The 23,631-nt window shown below is 55.9% G+C and overlaps 1 protein-coding gene across 1 annotated transcript; it reads right to left on the reverse strand.

Moving 5' to 3' along the window:
• Window positions 1–414: 414 nt before the first annotated feature.
• On the reverse strand, window positions 415–20,806 carry SYNGR3 (synaptogyrin 3; the record flags this gene model as incomplete). The annotated part of the gene is made up of 4 exons (XM_082490273.1): window positions 20,698–20,806; window positions 8,912–9,146; window positions 2,346–2,488; window positions 415–624 (listed from the first exon to the last, which is right to left on the reverse strand). The coding sequence occupies exons 1-4, from the start codon at window positions 20,794–20,796 to the stop codon at window positions 415–417; spliced, it is 687 nt and encodes a 228-aa protein (XP_082346399.1). The 5' UTR covers window positions 20,797–20,806.
• Between the last annotated feature and the right edge of the window lie 2,825 nt (window positions 20,807–23,631).

Raw genomic sequence — 23,631 nt, forward strand, 5'->3', positions numbered from 1 at the left:
GACCGGTTCTGCGTTAGCTCTGGAAGAACGAGATAAATAACAACTCCTCAGCTACTGTGTTTTCTAACAGGAAAAGGTATTCTGGGCTTTCCCGGGTGCTCAGCAGAACCCAACCACCGGCCGCCCGGTGTCAAGCCTCAGAGAGGGCATTTAGTCATCTTTCGCCACGTGTAGGTGATGCGGTAGCAACCTTCCTTCCTTCTGACTTAGAGGGAACACTGCTTTTATAAAACCCTTGGACAGGTAAGACAAGAACCAATACCACTGTACAGAATTCACTGCACAACTAGCTAATAGTAAGGAACCCAGCACTGACTTGCCACATTAAGGAAATGGGACTGAATACATTTGCAATCAACCGGTTAAGTGTACTGCACCGTAAGACTCGGTCTCTTGGTACGCGGCCCTCGCCCCTCAGTACGCTGGCACTTGGTAACCTTTCGGGTTGGCGTCTAAGGTCTCGGTGAAGGGGGGGCTCTGGTAGGTCTCTGTGCTCTCGATGCCGCTGCCGGTGGGATAGCCGGGGTACGCCGCGTTGGGGTCAGCCGCGAACTGATCGGTGGCAAAGAGCGACATGTCCGTCCCCAGGCGGTATCTCTGCAGCGCCTTCACCGCCAGCGCGACCTGCCGTCGGATGGAGGAGGGTTAGGGGGGGATGGTAACGCCACGGACAAGACCCCGTGTCCTCCCAGGACCCCGCGTCCCCCCCCCAGCTCACTGCAAAGCGCCGAGCGCATCGCAGCATCCCCGGCGGCTGCAGACCCCGCTCCATTATAGCCGAGAGCTAAAACAATCCGAACCGCAACCCCTAATGCTGAGGATGCCATTTCCGTGTGATAGGTTGACCCCCGCCAAGTCTTTGTCTGGGGTGGGGGTCGCAGCCTGGGCTCGGGTCCCCAGCCGTGCAGATTTGGCACCGTTGGTACCAATGAACCCATCTGCTGCGGGGAGGGAAAGCTGCCAAGTCCCGGGCCGGCAAAATAGGTCAGTTCTGCCGAGACTCCTTCACCCTCTTCCAGGTTGCCAGTATTCAGGTCACAAACCGTGGGGAATGCAGGTGGCAGAGCTGCGAGCGCACCACGCTCGCTCTTATTTGAGGAGGTTTCATTAACAATTCAATTAGTTTATAAATGACAGGCTCGGGGAGGGGGGGGAAAAACCCAACACCCACAGACAGTGAGAACAGCTTCCCAATCACTGCCCAGCGCCTGCTCCCCGGCGCCGGTTGTGTGCTGATCCAGGAGAGCGTCTGGCATTAACGGTACCAACGGAGGAGCTCCTGGTGAGACTCCACAGCCTGGCCAGGCCCCATGCTTGTGGCAGGGGACCGGTGTCCCCACTGCCCTCCCTGGGGTGGGAGCAGACACTGCTGGGATGGGGCAGAGCATCCCACCCAGCTCCCGTCCCTTATGTCCGCATTAAATGGTCAGTCTGGCAATACAGCCACGGAGAAGGGCTGTGAGGGAGTCGGGATTAAAAGAGATTTATTTGGATAATAATAGAGTAGGGAGCAGTTAAACTGGTAACTGGAGACAGACCTGCTGCTGGAAAGCCTCGGACTGTTTTTTGCCCCAATTCTTTTAGGGCAATATGGAATTACCGCACATCTTGGGTGCTCTCTGCCCATGAAAAGCCAGAGGGGGAGTGGAGACGACACAGGGGCCATCCCTGCTCCTGCACATGCGGCCTCTGGAGCAGGAGACCCCCCAAGCAGTGCTGGCACCCCCAGGTGCACACAGGGTCCAGCTGCGGGCAAGGGGCGCTGCGGGGTTCTGCACCCCCCTGGCAGACGTCCCTCTGCCGCTGGGCGGCCCCAGGGATGCACAGAGCCTAAAAGCAGGAGTAAAGGGGGGTTTCTGCAAGCCCCTGCCTCCGGGGTGGGCAGCAGAGGAGCCAGCCTGGCGTCCCCCGAGGGTGAGTCATGAGCCTGAGAGCTCCCAAAATCCCCCTGCCATCCCGTGAGACCGGCTCATTGCGGTGATCTGCTCCCGGGGACTTTGTTCACTTCCAACCAAGCTGTTCCCGGGGGTCTAATGAGGCGCTGAAATGAGGGCAGCTCGTGGCTGGTGACACGTTTTCGATGGGAACGCAACTTTCCAGCCGCAGGATAAGGGAAGTCTGGAATTCCCCAGCGAGAGGGGACCAGAGCTGATGCTTCCTGGGTAAGAAACCACAGGTTTCATCTCTATTTGGAGGGACCGCCGGTTTCCTCAGTAGAGCCCCTTGCTGCCCACCAGGATTCACTTCTCCAAACTGTGCCCCAAATTCCTCCTCCCAGCTCAGCACTGAGCCCAGAACAGGTTTCGTTTCTCCTCTTCCCACCTTAGCTCCAAAGCCAAACTTACCCAGACGATGATGGAGAAGAAGGAGAAGGTGATCGCTGCCCGGGCGGCATCTGCTCCTTGCAAAACCCCTATGCTCATCGTCGTCCGTTGCCACTGGTTTGCTAGGAAGCAGAAGGCTACAAACCACAGGAAGGACAAGAAACCTGAAAGAGAGCAGAGCTGCTCAGTGCTGTCCCTGCCCACCGCCTCCTCTGCTGCGAGGACCCCCTTTGCTGATGCACAAACACGCTGCCGTGCAGATTTTCAAATAGCAACGGTGCTTTGGGGTGCCTCGGCCTGTGCTGTGGCCCAAACAGAGCTATTTTAAAAGAGGCTGATTTGCAATCACCGGAAAAAGGAGGAACGGAAGGAACCTTGAAGGGTCGCCCAGTTGTTGCCTGCCTGAAGTTTAGCTCACCTACATCTCAGCCTGCTCTCAGAGACCCACAGGGACAGCACAGCCTCTCCGGACACGTGGTCCTCACAGTCTGTGGGATTCCAGCTCGCTTGCAGGCGTCAAGGCGCTACCAACTCGGTTCCAGCACGCCAGTGCGTTGACCCCACCATTGCCTCTGCTCCCTGGACACCACCAGCTCTTAGAAACCTTGGGCTCGATACTGCAGACCTCACCCAGGAAGACGCCTGCGCTGCTGGGAGCAGCACCAGGCTGCTCGGCTGACGCAGGAGACGGCTTGACAGCTGTTCTGCGATGGGCTATGCCATCGTGTCCAAGGACACAGCCGGAGATTAAAAAAAAAAAAAAGAAAGGAACAATCAGCCAGGAGTAGGGACAGGCTGTGATTAACCCCTGCTCCGAACACGGGGATCAAATGAGTGACCCTGGGACATCAGTGCATCTCACGAGCGCAGCAAACGAGCAAGTGCTCATCGTGCGCAGGGCAGGGACGCAGCAGGGCTGCCCACGGAGCAGAGAGGCGCAGGGGCTTCACATGAGAGAGCTCTGCTCGTCCCTGCTGCCCTCCGCTGACTGCGCTCCCGTTTTCAGCCTCTCTGGGCTCCGTGGGATTGAGCGAAAACGCTCTGGTGATTACTCCTTACTGGAACCAAAGCTGGCTGAGCAAGATAGGGCTGCAGCTCCCCTAATTCAATCACCAGCCAGCAGCACTGCCTGATGCCAAGGAGCTCAGAAAACAGTCAAGAAGCAAGCCATAAGCTCCCCGTGTAAGGAGCAGCGATGCTTTCCAGCGCTGGGAAGGGGAGCTGCACAACCTGGAGACTTCCGTGATGCAGTTTTAAGGGTCTCTCCAGTTTTCTTGAGCATCCCCAGCACAAAGCTCCCCCCACCTGCCGATTCTGGGTGTCCGTGCACGCAGGGATGCTGAGCTCCCCAGCATCTTCTCAAGGATGGTTAGCGCATCAGTATGAGCAGCCACGCTGCCGGTCCCATGGGGCAGCCGGCTGCAAAGCACAGTCTGACTGCAGGGAGAGGAAAGCAGCTTCCTTTATTCCCCTTTATCTTGCCAGTTGTTCCTAAATACGATATAAAACGCACGCGTGTATCCACATCCCATGTGAGAGTTACAGGGCTCACCGCACACCTCGCTTTTAATTCAGAATGTGCTTCTAAATGCAATTGAAGAAAAGGCACTCCACATCTCCTCCTGCATGATGGGGCCTGGGGCTTCCCGACCAGCGGATGCTTTTGTCTGCCTGGCCGTGCTTGAGCCCTTGAACTGCCCTCACAGCAACACAACCTCCAGTCAGGACCATCCAGGCCTTCCTTTTCCAAATTATAGATTAATACAACAGCCCTTTTTTTTTCTGAATACAGCTAATGCCTGCCACCAAAACCACCCCAAATCTCTGCATACGTATTTTCACTTCCCTTTAGGATGATCCACTTGTCATCAGTGTTAAACAAGACATCTGGGGCTTATTTCTCAAAGGTCATCCTCAGGGCCAGAGATGCCTCTAGCTCTCCAGCTCTTTATAACAGGGCTTTACCAGCCGCTGTCCTCCCCCCGGGGGAAGCAGATCCACCTCCTAAATGTGGACACAGGAAGATGCACACCCAAGATATGGCAGTATGTGGTGACCCGTATGTGGTGACCATGGTGGGTAGTGGTCCCCAGGTCTCAGTGCAGGAGATGCTGAACTGCATCTCCAGATGCTGAACCGCTGCAGCGCTCCCACCTCCGGGTACCCGGGGAGCAAATGCCATGGTAGCGGGGAACACTGCCCGCCCGTGCTGGAGGAGCAAGCCTCAGTCAGGAGCTTCTCGCTCAAAACCACACTCTTCTGGAGACAGCGGTGTTTGGAAGTTGAAAAAACAGAGATGAAATGTAAAAGCAGCTCCCAAGAGGTTAATTCGGAGCTGCACTGTGGGGAGCAGAGGGATGCTCAGGGACAAGCTCTAGGGCCACGCAATGATGGCACCAAGGGACACAGGGGCTCTCCAACAAGACTAGGTTGTGTCACTGGTTTGTAGAGGGTGAACTTGTTCGGGAGGACTGTTTCTCTGTTTAACACTCGATCTAGTGCAGTAGGTCCTCCCTCCTACGCTTCTGGGCAGGACACTACTGCAGAGCACGAGTCACAGCCGTGCCACGGGGACTGCCCGCCGACCAGCGCCACAAAGCCCCATCTATCACTGGTGTCTTCTAAGGGTTTTCAAGAGTTAAAATGACATCATGCACATCTCCGAATGTGCAACGGCTGCGCTGGGTATTGCAGTTATCGGCTTCCTCTGCAACACTGAGATACGCAAGATGCTGACCTTCCCAGTGCTAAAACCATTAGCTTCTTCAGCCAGAAACCTCTAGCTGGGGTCACTTCTGCTGCTACCCATGTGGACTTCCCAGAGGTTTCAAGATGCAGAGACAAGCCTTTCCCCTCCACATCCAGCTCCAGCTGGATCACTGGGAAGAAGAAGGATTCCCTCCAGTGCCCTGGGGAAGAGGGAAGGCAAGTAGTGCTGCCAACAGAGGAGATGGGGTGAGGCATGGGGAGCATCTCCAGTAACACCAGCCAGGCGTTGTTCAAAGTCTGGAGGACTGACACATGCCTGCGTGTGCGATCAGACCTCCCAGGGAGCTTTATAGGAACTATTTTCGTTTCTGTACCAGCGCTTATTTTCATTTGTGATCATGTTCACTTTCTGCTAGCATTCTTTCGAGATGAGACTTTGCACCCAATAACGTGAATTGGAGATGCAGGATTGCAGCTGACTTCCCTCGCACCTCACCGGGAACACGGCCGTGCCCTCGTCCGGCACCCGCACGCTCCCGGTCCCGCGGGGGGGCTGGCAGTGCCTGCTCCCAGCCCCAGGTGTATTTGCAGCATCAGGTGTAAGTGGGCGTTTTGGAGGTATCTGTCGCTACCCACGAACTAGAAAACCTCACAAGAGGGCTGAGCTGACAGCAGCGTGGTGATGCCACGTGTGCTGGTCCCAACTCCAGCTGGAAACAGGCACGGGAGCAGCTCTGCACCCTCCAGCACGCTGGGGGAAAGGAGAACGCCAGGAAGCACAGCGAGAGCCAGTGGATAATTATCGTTTTAGGATCTGCAGACAACAGAGTGCAAACACCAGGAAAGATGCATTACAGCCATAATTACAGCCTGGTCCCAAGCAAGCGCATGTCTACAGGAGCAGCTGTAAGAGCAGATGGGAGAGAAAGTCGCAAATGCCGTTTGCACAGCACCGTGGCCCTGCCTGCACCCCTGCCTGCGCCCCTGACTGCGCCCCAGCATCACCTCCCAGCTGCCTCGGTGGCTCTGACCAGCCACTGATCCAATGCCCAAGTCCTCAACCCAAGTTGAGGGTTAACGCTTTCATTAACTGCCCCCCACAACCTCCAGAGACAGTAACTGCCCGTTGACATCTGCTTTGCTGGCAGCCAGCATCAGGCTCCTGGGTGACCCGGGCAAAGGGCCAGAAGCGACCTGCTTTGCTCGCCTCCCTGCACTCCGCCTGGTTTGCAACGCTCCCTCGTACCCCAGCATGTTCCTCACCCCATTGTTCCCCAGATGCGTTTGCGGCTTTTACACCAGAGCAAGCAATAATGCAGAGATCACATACGGAGAGAAAGGATGAAACAGTCACAAGGAAGCAAGAGGAAACCGAGAATCCCCTCCTTGGTGGGGAGGAAAAAAGAAGGGGACAGTGTAAGAGTCCCACAGGGGAAGTCTCCGGGGGTTATTCACATGGAGTTAGTTAAACAAGGCAAATTACGCAGGTCAGCTCTGCCTCCTGGCAGGTTCGGTTCCCGAGGCTGCTGGGAGCAGCGCAGCGGGGTACGGTGGGCTGCGATCTCTGCGACTGCGGAGGCTTCACGTGCCAACGAAACCCTCCACTTCAGCTCTGCTGCGGGATCTGCCTGTGCCGACGCTTATTCGGGGAGCAACCAACTGCCCGGCATTTCCGTGTGAGTGGGTGTACAGGCTACGGCAGTAGGGCTGTAAGAAAGGTTGGGGGCAGCCACCATTTGAAAAATGCGAAGGCACAGAAATAGGATTGGGATAAAATATGCCGGGCACATGTGGGCATTAACCCACCCTGACATCTCCCAGTGAAATGAACCCATGGCTCGCTGTCTATCCAGCAGAAGGGTGCTTTGCACACCAAGCATTCATGCAGCTAACGGCTCATGCCACCGCTTGAATCACTGCAGGATTTGGGTGGGAAGGGACCTCCGGGTGCCAAATTTCTAAGCCACCGCTCCAAGCAGGGTCAGATGGGGAGGGGAAGGATCAGGCCGACCAATTCCTCCTGCCGGACCTCACAGACCCACACCCTCCCCTGGGAGCCAACGGGGCAACTGCATGTCAGCAGCATCTTGCCAAAATTTGGCTTAGGAGATGCAAAAGCCAGACCTAGGTGGAGTTGTGTTTACCTGAGACCATGGACTTTGTTACAAGAGCCCCGGACAACGCTCCTGTTTATATCAGCACCAAGCTGGATTTCAGCACAGCATTTGCTAGGCTGCCCTGCGGGAAATGGTTCCTTAACCGGGGAAAGCGGGATTGCACAAGAGCAGAGAGAAAGGTAAGGAGCTGCTGGCGGGGAGACGTACCGGGCAGCGTGAACAGAAGCGATGCCAGGCTGGAGGGGAACTATGGAAGACCGCTCTTTGCAGACCCCGATAAGCGACACTGTGTCGGTCACAGGCTCGCATCCACACGACCTGCACATAAGTGATTTATTTGTTTTACCAGCAGGGAAGCAGCGTGCCTGTTTTCCACCAAGCCCGCAGAGGGGACAGCCCCAGGGAGCAGGACGTCTCTGCCCGGGCACAGGCTGAAGACATGATGCACCTGGAGCAGACACTGACCCAGGGTGATCTTGGGGTAATAAAGCATCACCGCTGGCAGCACAGCTGCGTTGGGTGGATTTACCAGCGCAGAGCTCTGGTGCAATACTGCAGCCTGTCCCCTGGGCAGAGCACAACCCCTGCACGGCAGAGGCTTTGCAGGGCAGAACCTGAGTTCTCCAGCTCGCTCCTGAAGCCCGTGAATGCGCACGCGACGCACGACAAGAGCATAAGAGAAATGAGGCGGAGATTGAGAGTGGCACCATTTCACACGTGCCTGGCAGCGGAGAGGATGGCTGTTAAGAGGCAGAAGGCAGGAAGGATCACAGCCTTGCGCCGTGACATGCAGCATCAGCCAGAAGATGGATGTGATGTTCCCCTTCCATTTGAATCGAAGGGTTGCAGGCACCGAGCCCCACCAAAGGGGCTGTAAATATCATCTAACGAGGGCTGGACGCCGGTGTTCTAGCACCATAGAAATAAGCTTTCCAGCAAGGAGAGAACATCCTTAACAACAGGCAAATGCGGGGAGGCAATGACAGATGTTTTCATTTGGGACCAGAGAGCCATCAGCCACGCTTGTGCTGGATAAATCACCTTCAGACTTTGCTAACACAAGAGCCTGGAAATAGAGAACATCAGCTGCAAACTCAGCCAGGCAGCTCCCACAGCAGCCGAGTGGAGGATGGCCTTTCCCAGCTCCAGGCATCCCGTCAGCTCATGTTCACACAGATGAGCCCCAGGTCAAGGGGCTCAAGACAGCACAGAAGAGCCATGCCAACCCTCGGGAGCCCCAGATCCACCTGCACACCCCAGTCCTGGAGGCAGCGGGGGATTACAGTGGTGTGCAGAAGCAGGTTTCTGCTTTGTTCCAAAACACACATGCACAAAGTGAAAACAGACCCAGATGTAACTGATGAAACAACATTCGCTTGAGCCAGAAAGAGGAGATGTGGGAGGGTAAAACACCCCGTCTGGTCTCTGAGATGCAACCACCAAGCCTCACTTCTCTGGGTGGCCCCACTGAACCCAGCTCAGTGAACATCTCTGGTTGCAGAAGTGACACAGGCGAGCAGGACAGCCCACCGTCCCCAGCCTGCCACACACCGGCTTTCTCACTGCTGCCTCTGAGCTCACGGCCGAATGGGACAAGCCATCTGCCACCCCTCTTCTCCCAGACTGAAGCACATGAGTCGTGCCATGCCGTGGGAGGAGAAGGGAGGACTCAAGCGTGGAGCTGCGGGGCCCAGCAACAACCCTGCGCTGCCCACGGAGCCAGCATCGTCCTTCGCAAGCACAGCACAGCCGGAGACGTACCTGAAAAGCCAAGGTCCAGCAGGACGGCCCGTTTGCGGTCCTTCACGCTGCTGATCTGCTGAAAGTAGAGGTCCACGACAAAGAAGAAGATACAGCCAAAGAAGGCAATGACACCCACGGCGATGCCGTAGCTGCAGGCACTCTCATTCTCATTGAAGATGCAGAGCAGCTCCGGGCTGTCCTTGTTCACGTAGCACTCGTTCACGATGGAGCCAAACACCACGATGGAGAAGATCTGCAGAAGGAAGGAGAAAACACAACTTGCTGCTGTTTACATTTAACTCTGTTTTCCAACAGCAACGTAATTGGATTCAATCCCGTCTTTGACTCCATGGCAACATGGCATTTGTTAGACAGATCCCGACTCTCGCCTGGTTGGTAGCCCCAAGCAAAGGGCCGGTGGACGGTACCTAGGTCCTCCTTTGCTGTGAGCCTGTCTGCCTTTCAGTGGCTTCGTTTGCAGAGTATTTTAAGAGATGTTGTTCTCCAGCCAGGCTAGGGAGGGAAAAAATAAACAGATGGGCCAGGTCTCTGCACAGTCTTTCTGCTTGTGCTGTTTTCCGCTGTCAGGCTGTGCTCGATAAACCCCCCTGTGCCACTGCGGAGCGGGGAGAAATGAAGCTACGGAGGATAATTGAGTTGCTGAGCAGGCTGACCCGGGGAAGGACTGGATGCGCGGTGGAGGGGGGGCGGCACACGGCAGCGCGGGGAGGTGGGGAGCAGCTCACCTGGGCACCGCTGGGCACCGCAGGGCAGGGGGAGAGGCCGCCCTGTGAACGACAGCGCAATTTTTCGCCTGGCTTAGCAGGGGTTGAAGGATGCAGCGCCTGCATCCATTATCCAGCGGGCCGGTTTCGGCCCTGCGAGGGACAAAAGGGCAGGGGGGTTGCTGGCGGCTGCCCAGGTCCCACCGCTGGGACCCGAGGGTGTTTCACGTCCCTGCAGGCAGGGAAGGAGCCGGGTGGCAGCACGCAGCCAGCTGCCTAAATTAATACCATTCATGATGCCGCATGCTAAAGTAATTCCCTTATCCCTCCGACACCGGCGGCAGCAAGCAGAAGCCACGGGACCAGCTGCATTACAATCCGCTCCGGAACCCGCTCCCTTCGAGCCTGGAAAGCGCAGCACCACCGTTTGGGTTTCCGGGCTGTGAGCAGGGAGGGAAGCAAGGCGTGCAGATGCCCCTCCATCAAGCTGTGAACCTCTGATCTTGTCCCTCGCTGCCAGCGCCAGCTCCCCGCATCCCTGCACGCCTCCCAGCCCCGCTGGCTCGCAGGACACAGCTGGAGGCCACGTATGCAGGCGGAGAGATAAGAGGCTCCTCCAGCACACCCCGGTGCGGCGGCCGCCTGGGAACAGCTGGGGTCTCGGGGAGTGATGCGGCTCCCGCTCTGGATGCCCCCGCTACATCTTCTGCAGGAACAGCACGACACGAAGTGCACGAGACCGAGACAGGCGACAGACAGGCAGCAGCCCAAGAACCATGTGATAAGCTGCAGCCGGTGGCAAAGTCACCTGCGTCTCACCCCCAGAGCTGATGCCCGGCCGTGGGCCACCTCCTCCAGCCCCGCGCTCCCCGAAGCGCAGCGTTAGCAGAGCTGGGTGAAACGGAGCAGAAGCCACCATGAGCAAACCATTCAGAAAGCTCTCACCACTCTTCAACATAACATTGTGATATATATTTTCTCCCGTATACTGGCCGGATATCTCGCTCTTGCCTGCCCGAAAGGATTTCATCCAGATTTCTCTCCTCCAAACTCCTTCCAGCTCTGAGGTGAAGCTGTGCCACAGCTTCTGTCTGAAGCCACTTACAAATGCAAGTGTCCCATTAGCAAACATGTCTTAGACAGTGCCCACTAACTCTCCCCCAAGTTGGAGAGGACAACAAAGAAATGGATCTGCAAGGGACTGAATTACTAAAATGTGAAGAACTGGTGAGGGCTTTTTTTTTTTTTCTCTTCAGCGTTTCATCTGAAATAAATGATGAGCAGAGAGAGCCTCTGGAGTACGTCTCACCTTAGGTGTGCAGGAGCTCCTGCAGGCAGCTGCCCCAGCAGCCCAAGCCTGGGACTTTGCCACCAGCTTCTCATGCTGCTATCTGCAAGCACGTGATGGACGAGCAGGTTGCACCACGCTCACTCCCACCTCCAGAAACCCACCAGCAGGACAACCGAGGGCAGGGCTCATCTTTAAACTGTTCTAGCCAGGAGCTCTGTTAGTGACAGCAGACTCCTATCGCTTCTAGCACTTAAAATTCAGGCCAGCAGTGCTGGGTGGTGGAGATGCTCCAAAACCCACTTGCTAATTTAGCTGGCATCCCTGAGCAACCCAAAGACGTGCAGGAGGTCCCATGGCGAGGCGAAGAGGGCAGAGCTTGCCCTCAACACCCAGTGCTGCCGACGGCGGTGGCTGGAGAGAGTGGTTGTCTTGCAAATCCCCCAGGGATTCATCTGCAGGTCCCAGCAGCAGCTCTTTGGGGGTCTTTCCATCAAAACACCTTGTGTACCTCCCATCGCTGCTCTAGGCCCCCACCAGCTCTCTGCTGGCCCATTCTCTCCATGGCCTGCTCAGCCGAGGGGATCAGCATCTCCACCCTGGCAGAGGCGAGCACGTGTCCCTGTCTATGCGACGGGCAGCAGGAGTGGGTTTCTGCCCCAGAAACACGCTCCTCAGCCCCAGGAATTAGCCCGTTCTTGAATGACACCCTCCTAGAAACATGGGTTTCCAAATGTGCACCTGCAAAATTCAGGTGCAACCTTTGATTTCCCTGGGAGCATTAACAGGGGATAGACAGTACGTATGTCCCACAGACCTCTCCAACGGCTGGCACAGGGTGATAATCAGACCTTCCTCCTCTTCAAGTTTAACCACTGCCCGGGGTGCTGCCCCCATCCACCCTTGGCTCTTCCCAGCTCCGAGCACCACCCGAGTCACCCACTTGCACTTGCACCCTCTTCCCCGCGCACGCTGCACCGACTGGCGCGCTTGGCTGTCACCGCGACGGGCGCATCATCATCATGATGCAAGGAACAAGAGGGTTGCATTGTAAGAAAGAAACAACAACAAACAGTAATAATAATTTTCCCAGAGCTCTGGCAGCAGCTGTAATATCAGCGGTTGTAAAAATCTGTTCATAAATAATGCAAAATTGTTATTTACCATCAGAAATAGCAGCAGCATTTATAAAACAGGCCCTGGAAGAAATAATGTGATTCTGGAAAACATGAATAATTGAGAACCTCTGATTCCACGGGATTATTCCTCTGGCAGGCCAGTGAACTTGTACGCGGCTTCTCCAATAAGTGTTTTACTTAGTCCTCCCAGGATGAACAACCCGGACTACCTCTCTGTGCTTTCGGGTGCCAGTTTCAGTGGGTGAGGGAAGGCTCCCATAAATACGATTAAGGACGTTACAGGACGGGGTGTCTGGCTGCCCGCACGCCTGGCACCGTCGACGAGGATGCCCAGGCAGCGCTTCTGGGATGGAGACGGAAAGAACAGACATTTCTCTGCTTAACTTCAAACTCTAGAAGGTTTTGCAAAGCAAAGCATCCTCCTTGCCGCCGGACGACCCACGCAGCTCATCCCACAGGACCCCCTTGGCCGGGCGCTGCCCACAGCGCTTTGATGCAGGCAACACGGGACACGCGGCTTCTTCTGCGGAGGCCAAAACAGTAACGAATGGCAAGCGCACGCGCTTGATAGATGCGCTCAAAACATCGGCGCTGGCTGAAATACTCCTGTCAAAACATGCTTTTCAGTGAAAACAAGTCTTTCCATGGGTTTTCTTCCCCCCTCCCGCTGTGATTGAAATTTTATTGTTTTTCTTAAAAAAAAAAAAAACAAACCCACAACAAAAACAACTGGTGCTGCTAAAAGATTTTAATGAGAATAGATTTGGTGTTGTCTTTCTAAGCATAGGTGAAGAAAAATTATTTTGAGAAATTGTGGGGAGATGGGGAAAAATAAAACCCATATGATTTTTTTCAAGTTCATGCAAAACGAGTGACGTTTTCCACTGACTTCTACAAACCGCACTTGCTCAAACCCACAACCAGTTCATCAGAGACTTGAAAGTGAAAATACAAGGTCAGATTTTCCACTGCGAGTGAGATTTTGCGGGTCTGAGCGAGGATGCAGGAATCCTGCTCTCCGGAGGCGCTCCTCAGACTCCCGCCTCCTCCTGCCTGTCAGGTCGGTCCCCAAAATCGCAGTCCCTGTGACCACACAGGGCAGTGACAGCACTCGGGACCAAGCGCCAAGGTCACTGGGACACAGAGCACAGGGTCATCTGCTGCGCAAGCCGCCGTGTCCCAAGGCCATCCGCCCTTCTAAGGAGGCTCTTCCATATCTCATGAGCTTTGCAAAGCAACCTCAGCATCCACAGCGCACTCCATTTTCCAGCTGAACCACCCAACGCAACACGCAACCAATTTTGCTCTCGCTGGGTGAACCGGTGCAAGACCCAGTAAGAAAACTGGATTTCTTCCAGCCACCCCAGTACAAAATGGCATCCCGTCTGCCAAAGCTGTCCCATCAATGTACCTGCAGCTCGGGGGTCTGGTGGCCACCAGCCCGGTGTGCAGGTTGCTCAGCCCTGCCTCTCCTCGGTGTCAGGGAGCGGCTGGGAGCCCGCGGCACACGGCTCCGGCAGCTCCGGCGGCACGCAAGACCATTAGTGCTCCTCTCCGCCTTCAGCTGCCGGGAGGGATGGGAAGGAGGAAAGCCGTCTTCTCCCATCCTTTCCATTAAGACTTGCACTTTAGGCACACAAAGGAGCTCCTGTGCCTCAGTCACACCCAGGGAGGGGGAACAACGCCGGTCAGGGAGATGCGCGAAGGGCTCGGACCCACCATGACGCAGATCAGCTGCTCTTGCAAGTGCAACGGGAGCGCCCGTTACACCAAAACCAGCGAGAAGCCAGGGACATGGCTTCTTAATGAAAGCCAGCTGCCCAGTTCCCCCAGTTTAAAGCTTGCTTCCAAGCAAGAGAGAACACCTCGCCAGGCCAGCAAGCACTTCTGTAACACAGGGCAAAGGGACAGCGATCGTTGATGGGGTCTGGGTACGCCAGCCACGACGGACTCTGGAAAACGGCTGGCGCAAAGCCGAAACCAGAGGGGTTTTGAGTATCACCCTAAAATCCTGGGGGAGCACCCTAAGGACGGTGCTTCCCCGAGGCTGGGCAGGACCCTGCAGCTCCGAGGCTGCCAGTGGTACCCAAAGTGCTGGAGACTCAAAGGCACATCTCGCCTGCTTTCTGTGCTTGCTGCCCACCTCCCATTTTCCCCACTCACTATATTTTAAGCAAGACCCCTTGCCTCTTTTACCCTCTCTGGCAATGGCTGTTAAGTGCAGGGGACGGTGCCCAGTGCTGGTGGATGCCTCGGCCAGGGCTGTGCTGGGGGGACAGGGAGGTGATGGCGCATGGCAAGCAGGCTGCTGGCAGCACGGACACACAGGCAGCAGGAGCCCAAGTGAAATCTCGTTCTTTTCCCCCAAAAAAGGGAAGGGGAGAGGGCAGGTTCCTTGCTCGGCAGTGTCCAGGCACTCATGCCCAGGCTGCCGGACCCACAGCCACCGCCAGACACTCGCAGGAGCCCCGGGTGCCGGGGACGCCCGTGTGCCCCATGATGGAGACACCATTTTCGGTGCGGCTGCCTTCTCTGCACCAGATTTTTACCATCTGGAAGAAGGTGGCTGGCCAGGCTGCCTGGCTCCGTTCTGTAATTATACTTTGCAGGTCCACGTTCCCTCCCGGGGCTGGAGCCGGCTGGACCCCAGGACAAGCACATTCTTCATCCACGTTGCTTTTAGCCTTCTGTAGCCCGGGCACCTAAAATGTGCTTCGGGAGACTTTGCGGTCTGAGCACAGCCATGGCACAGCAAACAAAGAGCAAGTAACGTAAGAGAGCACAAGCTGAAAGCTTCAGTGTGTGAACTGTCAGCCATTTTAAGGTGAGATGTTTCCACTGCTGATGCACTGTACTTTGATTTGGGACCTATAAAAAACATTACCAGAAGGTGTGGGGTTGTAGGAGACTGCAAAACCTTGCTTTGATTACACACGCAAGCAACCATTAACGTCAACATCAAGAAAATTTAATGCATGAAGAAAAATAATCCACTGCTAATTTGCTCTGCTGTAGCTCACAGTCAACGGTGTCGGACACAAACCGCATGTACAGAGAGCCGGTACTGACGTCTGGGTGATCCTTCGCCACTCCACCGCGAGCATCAGTGAGATAGATGCTGCCCCGCTCCGCACCCTCCTCTCCTCGTGCCACCACCCGGCAAAGGAAGGATGGACTAGCAGACGAGAAGGGAAAACAATTAAGGTCTAATCAGCACAGGCCAAATCCTGCCTAGCACTGAGCGTTTTCGTAAGCCTCCGTTAAGCCCTCGCCTTGAGTCACATACGTACCTTGTGCAGATACTCCGCTCGGGGATGAGTTAGACCCTTGGCAGAGGGCCAGCCTCCTTCAACACCCACCAAGCTCAAATTCTGGGGGAATCGGGTCCTGTGTCCCTCTCCAGTTTATCTTTACAGTTGTCAGTCACGGGGAAGTTTCCAGCACAGATCTGCATAATTTATTGGAGGGTGTGAAGACTAAAGAACTACTTTAAGCACTGCCAGATCTCCCACAAGGGCTATGGAGACGACCACAAAGGAAAGACCTGACGCAGTTTCTGGCACGGAACGAGGTGGTATGATGCTGGCCGTAATAGGTTTATGGAGATGTCTACCAGGCTAATCAGCTTGGGAAGGATGCATATTGATGACCACATGACCGATTTTTACTGAATTACTTTTTCTAATGTGGCAAGAGATGCTGGCTGAAACACAGCGCCCATTCAAAGTTCCTAATCTAGTAACGCAATCTGAGCACATGGCAAGCCAGCAGCGTTTTCAACCAGTGATGACAGGAAAATGATAATGCAGAAGCATTTTAAGCTCAGATGCAGTGAAACTTCTGTATAATTCTATTACCAAAAATGTTAAATTTAAGTTCTGCCTTTAATCTACAGCCCACAGAAAGAGCAAATTAAGATGGAAATCCAGTGACCCTACTGAAAAGCAGCCAAGACCAGACAAAGTCCAGAGCAGCTAAGATCACGCTAATGATTCTTAGCATCGCCGTGGGCTTCTTAAGTGCCAGACCCGCCTTTCAGCTCTCCTCTAAGAGCCCCCAAGTGCTCAAGAGTCAGTGAAACCCCTATTCGGAGCTATTCGGAGCTTACAGCACCGGGGCTCCCACCTCATATTTCTTGTTGATGTCTCCCGGGGTGAGCTCGGTGCTCGGCACGCCAAGGAGCCACCTCCACCTGTGTCTGCAGGACACTCGGAGAGGGCAAGGTCTGCTCCAGGGGGGGACCTTTCCAGGCTCCAACTCCAACCCTCTACAAGAGCCGTGTGTCACAGCCCTGCAAACCCAAACATACACCTCACAGCACCTCAAACCAGCACTCCCGCACCTTCACCCCGGGTGTGAAACTCCTCAGAAGTGCTCTGTCCTGAGGGTGCAGGGTAGCGACAACCCTACAGCCATAGTCATCTTCGTTTGCTGCCTGGCTCTTCTGCTCCCAAGTTTGATTTTTCTAATAAAAATAAACACACCTTTTACCACGAGCACAAATACTGCCCTCTCCATCCCTCTAGAGAAACAGAAACCTGGACCAGGAGGGAAAGGGCACGCTCCCTCCCTCCCTCCCTCCCTCCCTCCAAGAACCACCACCTACTCCTGGTACATCAAACCACCACCCAGCACATCCCTTACCAAAGTCACAACCTGGCGAAGCGCGTCCGCCTTGCTGAAAGACAACGATCTGCTGCTGTATTATGGGGCTGAGACCCATACCCGGTCGGTAAAGCCGAGCTCATAAAGACTTTGCTGGATCTGAGCCGAAGTAACCGTTGGTCAGAAAAGTTCCCTACCACATCTCCAAGGCTACAGGGACTGCCACTTTGCTGCCATGCCTCTGCCAAGTAATCAGATTTGGCTGCCCTAGTCCAGTCCCTTAATAAAGGTTTTTGCTCTTAAAAGCATAAGATTATCTCAAGGAGAACCCAAACAAAATACTGGGACTAATGCGATAAAATACTGCACAGGGGAAGCTCTCTCCAGTGATCCAAGTGAGGAACTACAAATTCATTCAACTTTAAGAAAGAAGAGATAACGGCAGCAGATAGGGTCGGGCAGCTGCCCACGTGTCGGCTGCAGGCAAGGTTGTCCAGCTCTGCAAGTCATGCAGGCAGCAACGGGGGGGGGGGGAGTGTCACTGGAGCAAGAAACAACCGTTTCAAAGAAAATACTTCAGTATTCCTCAATATTGTAGTAAAATAGGGATCTGATCGCCTGCTGAGCTCCACAGAGGCAGAGGGAACAGCCGGGTGGGCAGAAGGAGGCGAGAGTGACCCAACCCTTCCGAGCAGGCTGCACCGCTCCCGCGCTTTTCCTGATGCTCTTACTGAAATTCACGGGAATTACTGAAAGTATTTTCCAGAACTGCTTTTAAAAGTCAAACCTAAATGGACGTTAAATGAACAATGCCCGTGCAAAGCTCCGTGGCCACTTGAAAGTCCAGCTGGTGCCGGCAGTCACAGAGAAAGGAACTCATGATTCTGCGGGTATCCTTCGTGAATACCAAGTTTGTTTTGCTGTGCAAAAAATGTCTCAAAAGGAAACCACAAGAGTGATCACATCTTCATCTGACAAACTGCTTCAGACGAAGGGGGAAGAGATGAATGAGGAACTGTTAAATGGTTCTTTCCAGCTTTTGATTTTACAGCTCAAGCCAGGAGTGTTTTTTTCCCTTCAGATACTCAGAATTACTATATCTGTCAGGTAGAGGTTGCTGTGTGAGATAGAATCAGGAATCCCCTTTTGCCACCAGTTACACTTGGGGATTTCTACACCGTTCACCCTTAGATGTCTGCCAGCACACGGCCAGAACCCACAGCCCCAAAGCAACCACCGGAGTCAGAAAAAAGAGCTGGACCCCACTTTGGCGGTAGCTCATCGTGAAACCCCAGCGATGGCCATCAGCCAGATAGGCACCGGCGATGGTTCTCCATCACCCATACTCCCACCTAAACCAGCACATCTCGGGCAGCTCCCTCCTTTTCGCACCGAAGGAACATAACGTCGTACATGCAGCAAAGGTCACATCTCTGAGGTTTGATCCAACCGCACAGGTTAAACACGTTTAAAAAGATGCAACACCAAAGCACAGGAAGGAAAACTACATGAAGAAAACCCACCCCAACACCTAAACTCAGTCAACCTCAAAGCCTCAATCCAGAGCTTTCTGAATAACCATCCATGGCCGTGATGCGCAGGCACAGGCAGTTCGGCTCCCCCGTGACGGCCAGGAGGAAAGCCCGGGAAGGTTTCTGTTTGCTTTGTGAATCAGGGAGCATCATGGTGGGGTGTCGGTCCGTGCCGCCTACCTGGCCGCAAGCACGGTGCAATAGGGAGCAGATGCCACATCCCACGGCACTGCCACACTCTCCCGGGGCAACAATTATGGGCGGCAGGGCAGAACAGAAAGGCAGCAGGGACCTCGCAGGAAAACCCTTTTGGCTGCCTCCTCCGTCCAAGCTCTCCATCTTGACATGGGTACCATCTGGCAAGAGCAGCAGAGCAACTGCTCAGAAGGAGCCCTGGGCATGCTTCGTTTTACAAAACCTGCAAGAAATAGCGATGGCCACGCAGGCAGGTGGGAAGGAAACCTCCACTCGTACCTTTCACCCAACTAAAATCCCTGCTCGCACTGGAAAGAAGCCATAAATGCTGAACGGGTTAAAGACACAGGTAACCGGACTGCAACAGCCGAGCGAAGGTCAGCCGGGGCGCCGAACCCCCAAGCTGGAGCAGCGATGGAGAAGGGTCCCTGACAGATCTGCCAGCAAATATGAGACCTGGGAAAAGTGGTCCAAAGGGCTTTTAAGGTGAGCTTCCACAGCCTGATCCGCTGCCCACTGAAAACTGCGAAAACATCCCTTTGAGCTCAGTGGGCTTAGAAACTGACTTTCAATGCTACAAATGTTTATTCTTGGGAGGGCTCTGTGCATACCCCAAATTTGTCCATGTCAGTGGGTCCCTGCACTTGTCTAGAGTTAAGTTGATGTGCTTCTGTAGTTGTAAGCACTACATTTTCACAGATCCTTTGTGAATGCAGAACCATGAAACGAGTGACTTTGCCATCGAATAAACCAGCCAGCAAATACGGGCATGACTATTTTCTAATCTGGAATTTTTATTTTATCTCCATGTTCCATATTCTTTTCCTGCTTCCCAGCAGCCTCCAATGCCCTTCTCTACAACAAGGACGGTGAGCTCTCTGCGTGCGTGGTGGCAGATATATTTCATAAGATGCCTAACTCATTATCAGTGGGCCAACTAACAGTTTGTCTAACCAAGCCAAAACCAACACCACTGCCAACAGTTTGCCATTGCCACTCGAGACGGATACAGGTGGATCCAGACCAAGTTTTTGGGACTAAGGCAATGCTTCCAGGAAACGAATGCTGCCAGGTGCCCGAACCTTGCCCAAAACACCCCATCCATCCCAAGCTGGATGCTCCAGATCCATACCTGAACCCCCATTCTTCTCCAGTAGTGGAGTTGGGGGCTTTCTCAAAGCACTGGAAAGTATGCCGATCCCCACCCAGCAAAACACTTAAGCGTGTGGTTTAACTTTAAGCATGTGATTGCAGCTGGAATTGTTCACGTGCCTAAAGATAAGCACGCGCTCCTATGTTGTGCCGTACAGGGCCTCAGCCGGGGCACCCCACCCTGGAGAGCCCCACAAACGCACCCGCCGTGCCGGCTGGCAGGAGGGCGGCCAGGGGGGCAGCACCTTCTCGTCACACCTTTCCTTCACTTACTGCCTGCATTTGGCACTGCTGAAGGTGACACAGAGCCAGCGCGGGCGGCCGAGGGCCTCCACGCACAGCATAGGCACGACACCGACCAGGATGAATCCCTCTTCTCGCTCGCAGCCTCCAGCCAAGCACCGGAGCCAGGGGCCGGCCGCGGTGACAGCCAGGCACATTTTCCCCACGGTGGGTTTTTAGGAAGGGCCAGGCATTGCCGACCTCCCTGGGGCCAGATCTCAGCAGGTAAAAGCCAGGCTGGAGGGGAGGCGCATCAGTGGCTGTCCTCAGCCCTCGGGCAGCCCGGGCACCACGGCCCCAGCGAGCATCACTGCGCAGCTTCCCGTGCCGCTTACTGACCGACCACCGGCGAGCCAAGCCTTCCCGGAGCGGCTGCACTCCTGCTCTCCGCTCCGCGACAGGAACCCCCGTACATGGGGAAAAAATATGACATCTTTTAAAACACCCGGGGGAGCCGGGCAGGGTCGGCTCTCGGATTTCTTGTTCCACAGGCAGAGCGTGGAAGGAAGTAAAATGTCCTCTGCCTCCTGATTTACACCCCATCCCCTCGCCCTTTGCTCAGGCACTAGGGCTGGTAAGAGGCAGCGGCACATCCACCCCACCGCACCTTGCCCCGTCCCCGAGGAATCTCCCGGCGAACGCCCACGGGAGACGACAAACCCCGCCGCCCCGGCCAGCCCCCCGCCGCACGGCCGGCCACCCCCCGCCACGGCTGCGGAGCCGCCGCACATGGAACGGAACGCAACGCAACGCTGCACCGGGCGCTGCACGACGCCCGGGCACTGCCCACCGCACCGCCGCTGCCCGGTGCCCCGGGCGCTGCCCACCGCCCGGCGCCGAGCCCCGCGGCCCCGTTTCCCCGCCCGCCCGGCCCGTTCCGCCTTACCCAGGTCGTTACCCGGAGGATGGTCTGCGGCTGCTTCAGGAAATCCACGGGGTCGATGGCCCCCCCCGCCCGGCCCGCTCCGAAGGAGGCTCCTTCCATCTTCCCCCGCCGCCGCCGCCCGCTCCCAGCCGAGCCCAGCCGCGCGCGCCCCGCGCCGGCCGCGCGCCTGCCCGCCCCCCGCGCGCCTCCCGCGTGGGCTCGTCCGCAGCGCCGCGTGCGGGCAGCGGGAGGAACCACCCGCCGGGCGCGGGAGGGGGAAGGGCGGGGAGGGGGGGGGGGGGAACCGGCAGGTGCGCGCGCCCGGCGCGCCGCCCCCCAGCGAGGCCACGCACCGTGCTGTGGCCGTGGGAACCGCAGAACAGCCGTGGGCACCATGGGCAGCCAGTGTCACCGTGCTGTGGCCGGGGACACCACACTATGGCCACGGTCACCGTGCTATGGCTGGGGACAGTGTGCCGTGGTTGGGGACACCACACTATGGCCATGGCCACCATGCTGCAGCCAGGGCCACCATGCTATAGGCACAGTCACCGTGCTACGGCTGGAGACAGCGTGCTGTGGCTGGGGACACCACGCTATGGCCATGGTCACTGTAATACAGCTGGGGACGCCATGCTGCAGCCAGGGTCACCGTGCTATAGGCACGGTCACTGTGCCATGGCTGGGGACAGTGTGCTGTGACTGGGGCCACCACGCTATGGCCATGGTCACCCTGCTATGGCTGGGGACAGCATGCCGTGGTTGGGGACACCACACTATGGCCATGGCCACCATGCTGCAGCCAGGGTCACCATGCTATAGGCACAGTCACTGTGCCATGGCTGGGGACAGTGTGCTGTGACTGGGGCCACCACGCTATGGCCATGGTCACCGTGCTATGGCTGGGGACAGCATGCCGTGGTTGGGGACACCACGCTGTGGTTGGGGACACCACACTATGGCCATGGCCACCATGCTGCAGCCAGGGTCACCATGCTATAGGCACAGTCACTGTGCCATGGCTGGGGACAGTGTGCTGTGACTGGGGCCACCACGCTATGGCCATGGTCACCGTGCTATGGCTGGGGACAGCATGCCGTGGTTGGGGACACCACGCTGTGGTTGGGGACACCACACTATGGCCATGGCCACCATGCTGCAGCCAGGGTTACCATGCTATAGACACGGTCACCATGCTACAGCTGGAGACAGCATGCTGTGGTTGGGGACACCACGCTATGGCCATGGTCACTGTAATACAGCTGGGGACGCCATGCTGCAGCCAGGGTCACCATGCTATAGGCACGGTCACCGTGCTACGGCTGAGGACAGCGTGCTGTGGGTGGGGACACCACACTATGGCCAGGATACCTTGCCACAGGCAGGGTCACCACGCCATTCCAAGGATCACCGTGCTACGGCCACAGTCACCACACTGCTTCTGGGGACAGCGTGCTATGGCCAGGGGTAGGGTGCTGCTGCAAGGTCACTGCGCTATGCCAGCATCACCGTGCAATGGCAAGGGCTACCTGTGCTACGGCCAGGGCACCCCCTGTGGCCGTAAGTACCGGTGCTGTTGGCAGGAGGGAGATGCTGTGGAGCGCAGGGAGGTCACCACACTGCTCAGCTCACCTCGGACGCACACCTTGCTGCCCCTCAGATAAACACCCTTTCTCCGCCCAGCCCCGCTGGTATCAGGGACAGGCAGACGTAACAGCAGAAAGGGCTGCTGTCACCTCTGCTGGGGAGCAGGAGCGTCGGAGGCCCCCGCAGCAGGCAGCCTATGGCACGAGCGAGGTCCTCCACCAGCAGCTCGCTCGGGGCCTTTGGCTGAGAGCAGGCTGGTCGCGTGGCAGAGGGAAGGGTTCGGCAGCTGCTGCACAGTGAGGCACGTGGTTACGCACCCATTAGCTGGTGCAAGAAAAGGGCAGACTGAGGGGGGCTGAAGCTCTTGCTTTCCTCGTGCAGGAATGGAAGCGGCCAGAGGTGCCGCGGGATGGGAGGAGGCCAAGTCCCTGTTCCTGCTCCCTCCCCAGGGACAGTAGAAAGGAGGAAAAAGAGAGGAACCTTGCAGAGGGAAACCCTCAATTACTGCAAAGGGAGTTCCCCCCTGCGGCTCCAGGACCATCTCCTGAGTTAGTTTTTGTAGCACCGTGATGATGATCCCGGTTCCATAGATACCGATGCCATGACAACTCTGACATCATCTCTGCTTCGGACGGGAACTGCAGGGAAAGTCGCAGGGAGGAGTACGCATGCACTGCTGGCATGGAGCAGGTCTCCCCTTGGGGCTGGGGGGCTCCTCATGGCTCCACCACCAGCTCTCCTCCCGACCTGCTGTCCATACAGCTCCGATTCCCCGTGCAGGGTCCGGTGCCGCTGCCATGAGATCACATGGGGTACGTGTGTAGCAGGCATGTTAATCCCCTTACACACAAAATGCTGTAACGAAGCGAAGGATTCCCATGTGCTGGGCCCCATCTCCAGCTCACTTTAGCCTTTTGCAGCTTTGTTGGTCTGTTCTTTCTGGCAGGTGGAATCGGGATTTAACTGTTAAAGCTCATGATGATGCCATTCAGTTTTTCTCAATTACAGGTGAGTCATCATCTCCCCAGATCTATTTCTGACTCTCAGCAGGAAAAGCAGATTTCAGCCTTTCGTTCCCCAATGTCACCGGCTCGGTAGAAATTACATTTTACTAAGCAAAAAAAGAAATGGCTACGAGAAGAACGCCAGGTTGGTCCCTCTCCTGCTTTTTTCTGGCAGGGTGTCTCATGGGGCTGGCCAGGAATTGCACCCCACTGACAAGAGCATTACCAGCTCATCCCTGAATTGCAGATTTAAGAACAAAGACCATATTTACTTGAAGGGCTTCCCATAGGTGAGATTTTTCAAACAGCTTCAGCAGTTTTGAAGCAGCTGTTCCAGTGTCCTCAAAAATCATTTTCACGCTTT

The sequence above is a fragment of the Vanellus vanellus genome (assembly GCF_965231255.1).
Source record: "Vanellus vanellus genome assembly, chromosome: 14".
Classification (NCBI taxonomy): domain Eukaryota; kingdom Metazoa; phylum Chordata; class Aves; order Charadriiformes; family Charadriidae; genus Vanellus; species Vanellus vanellus.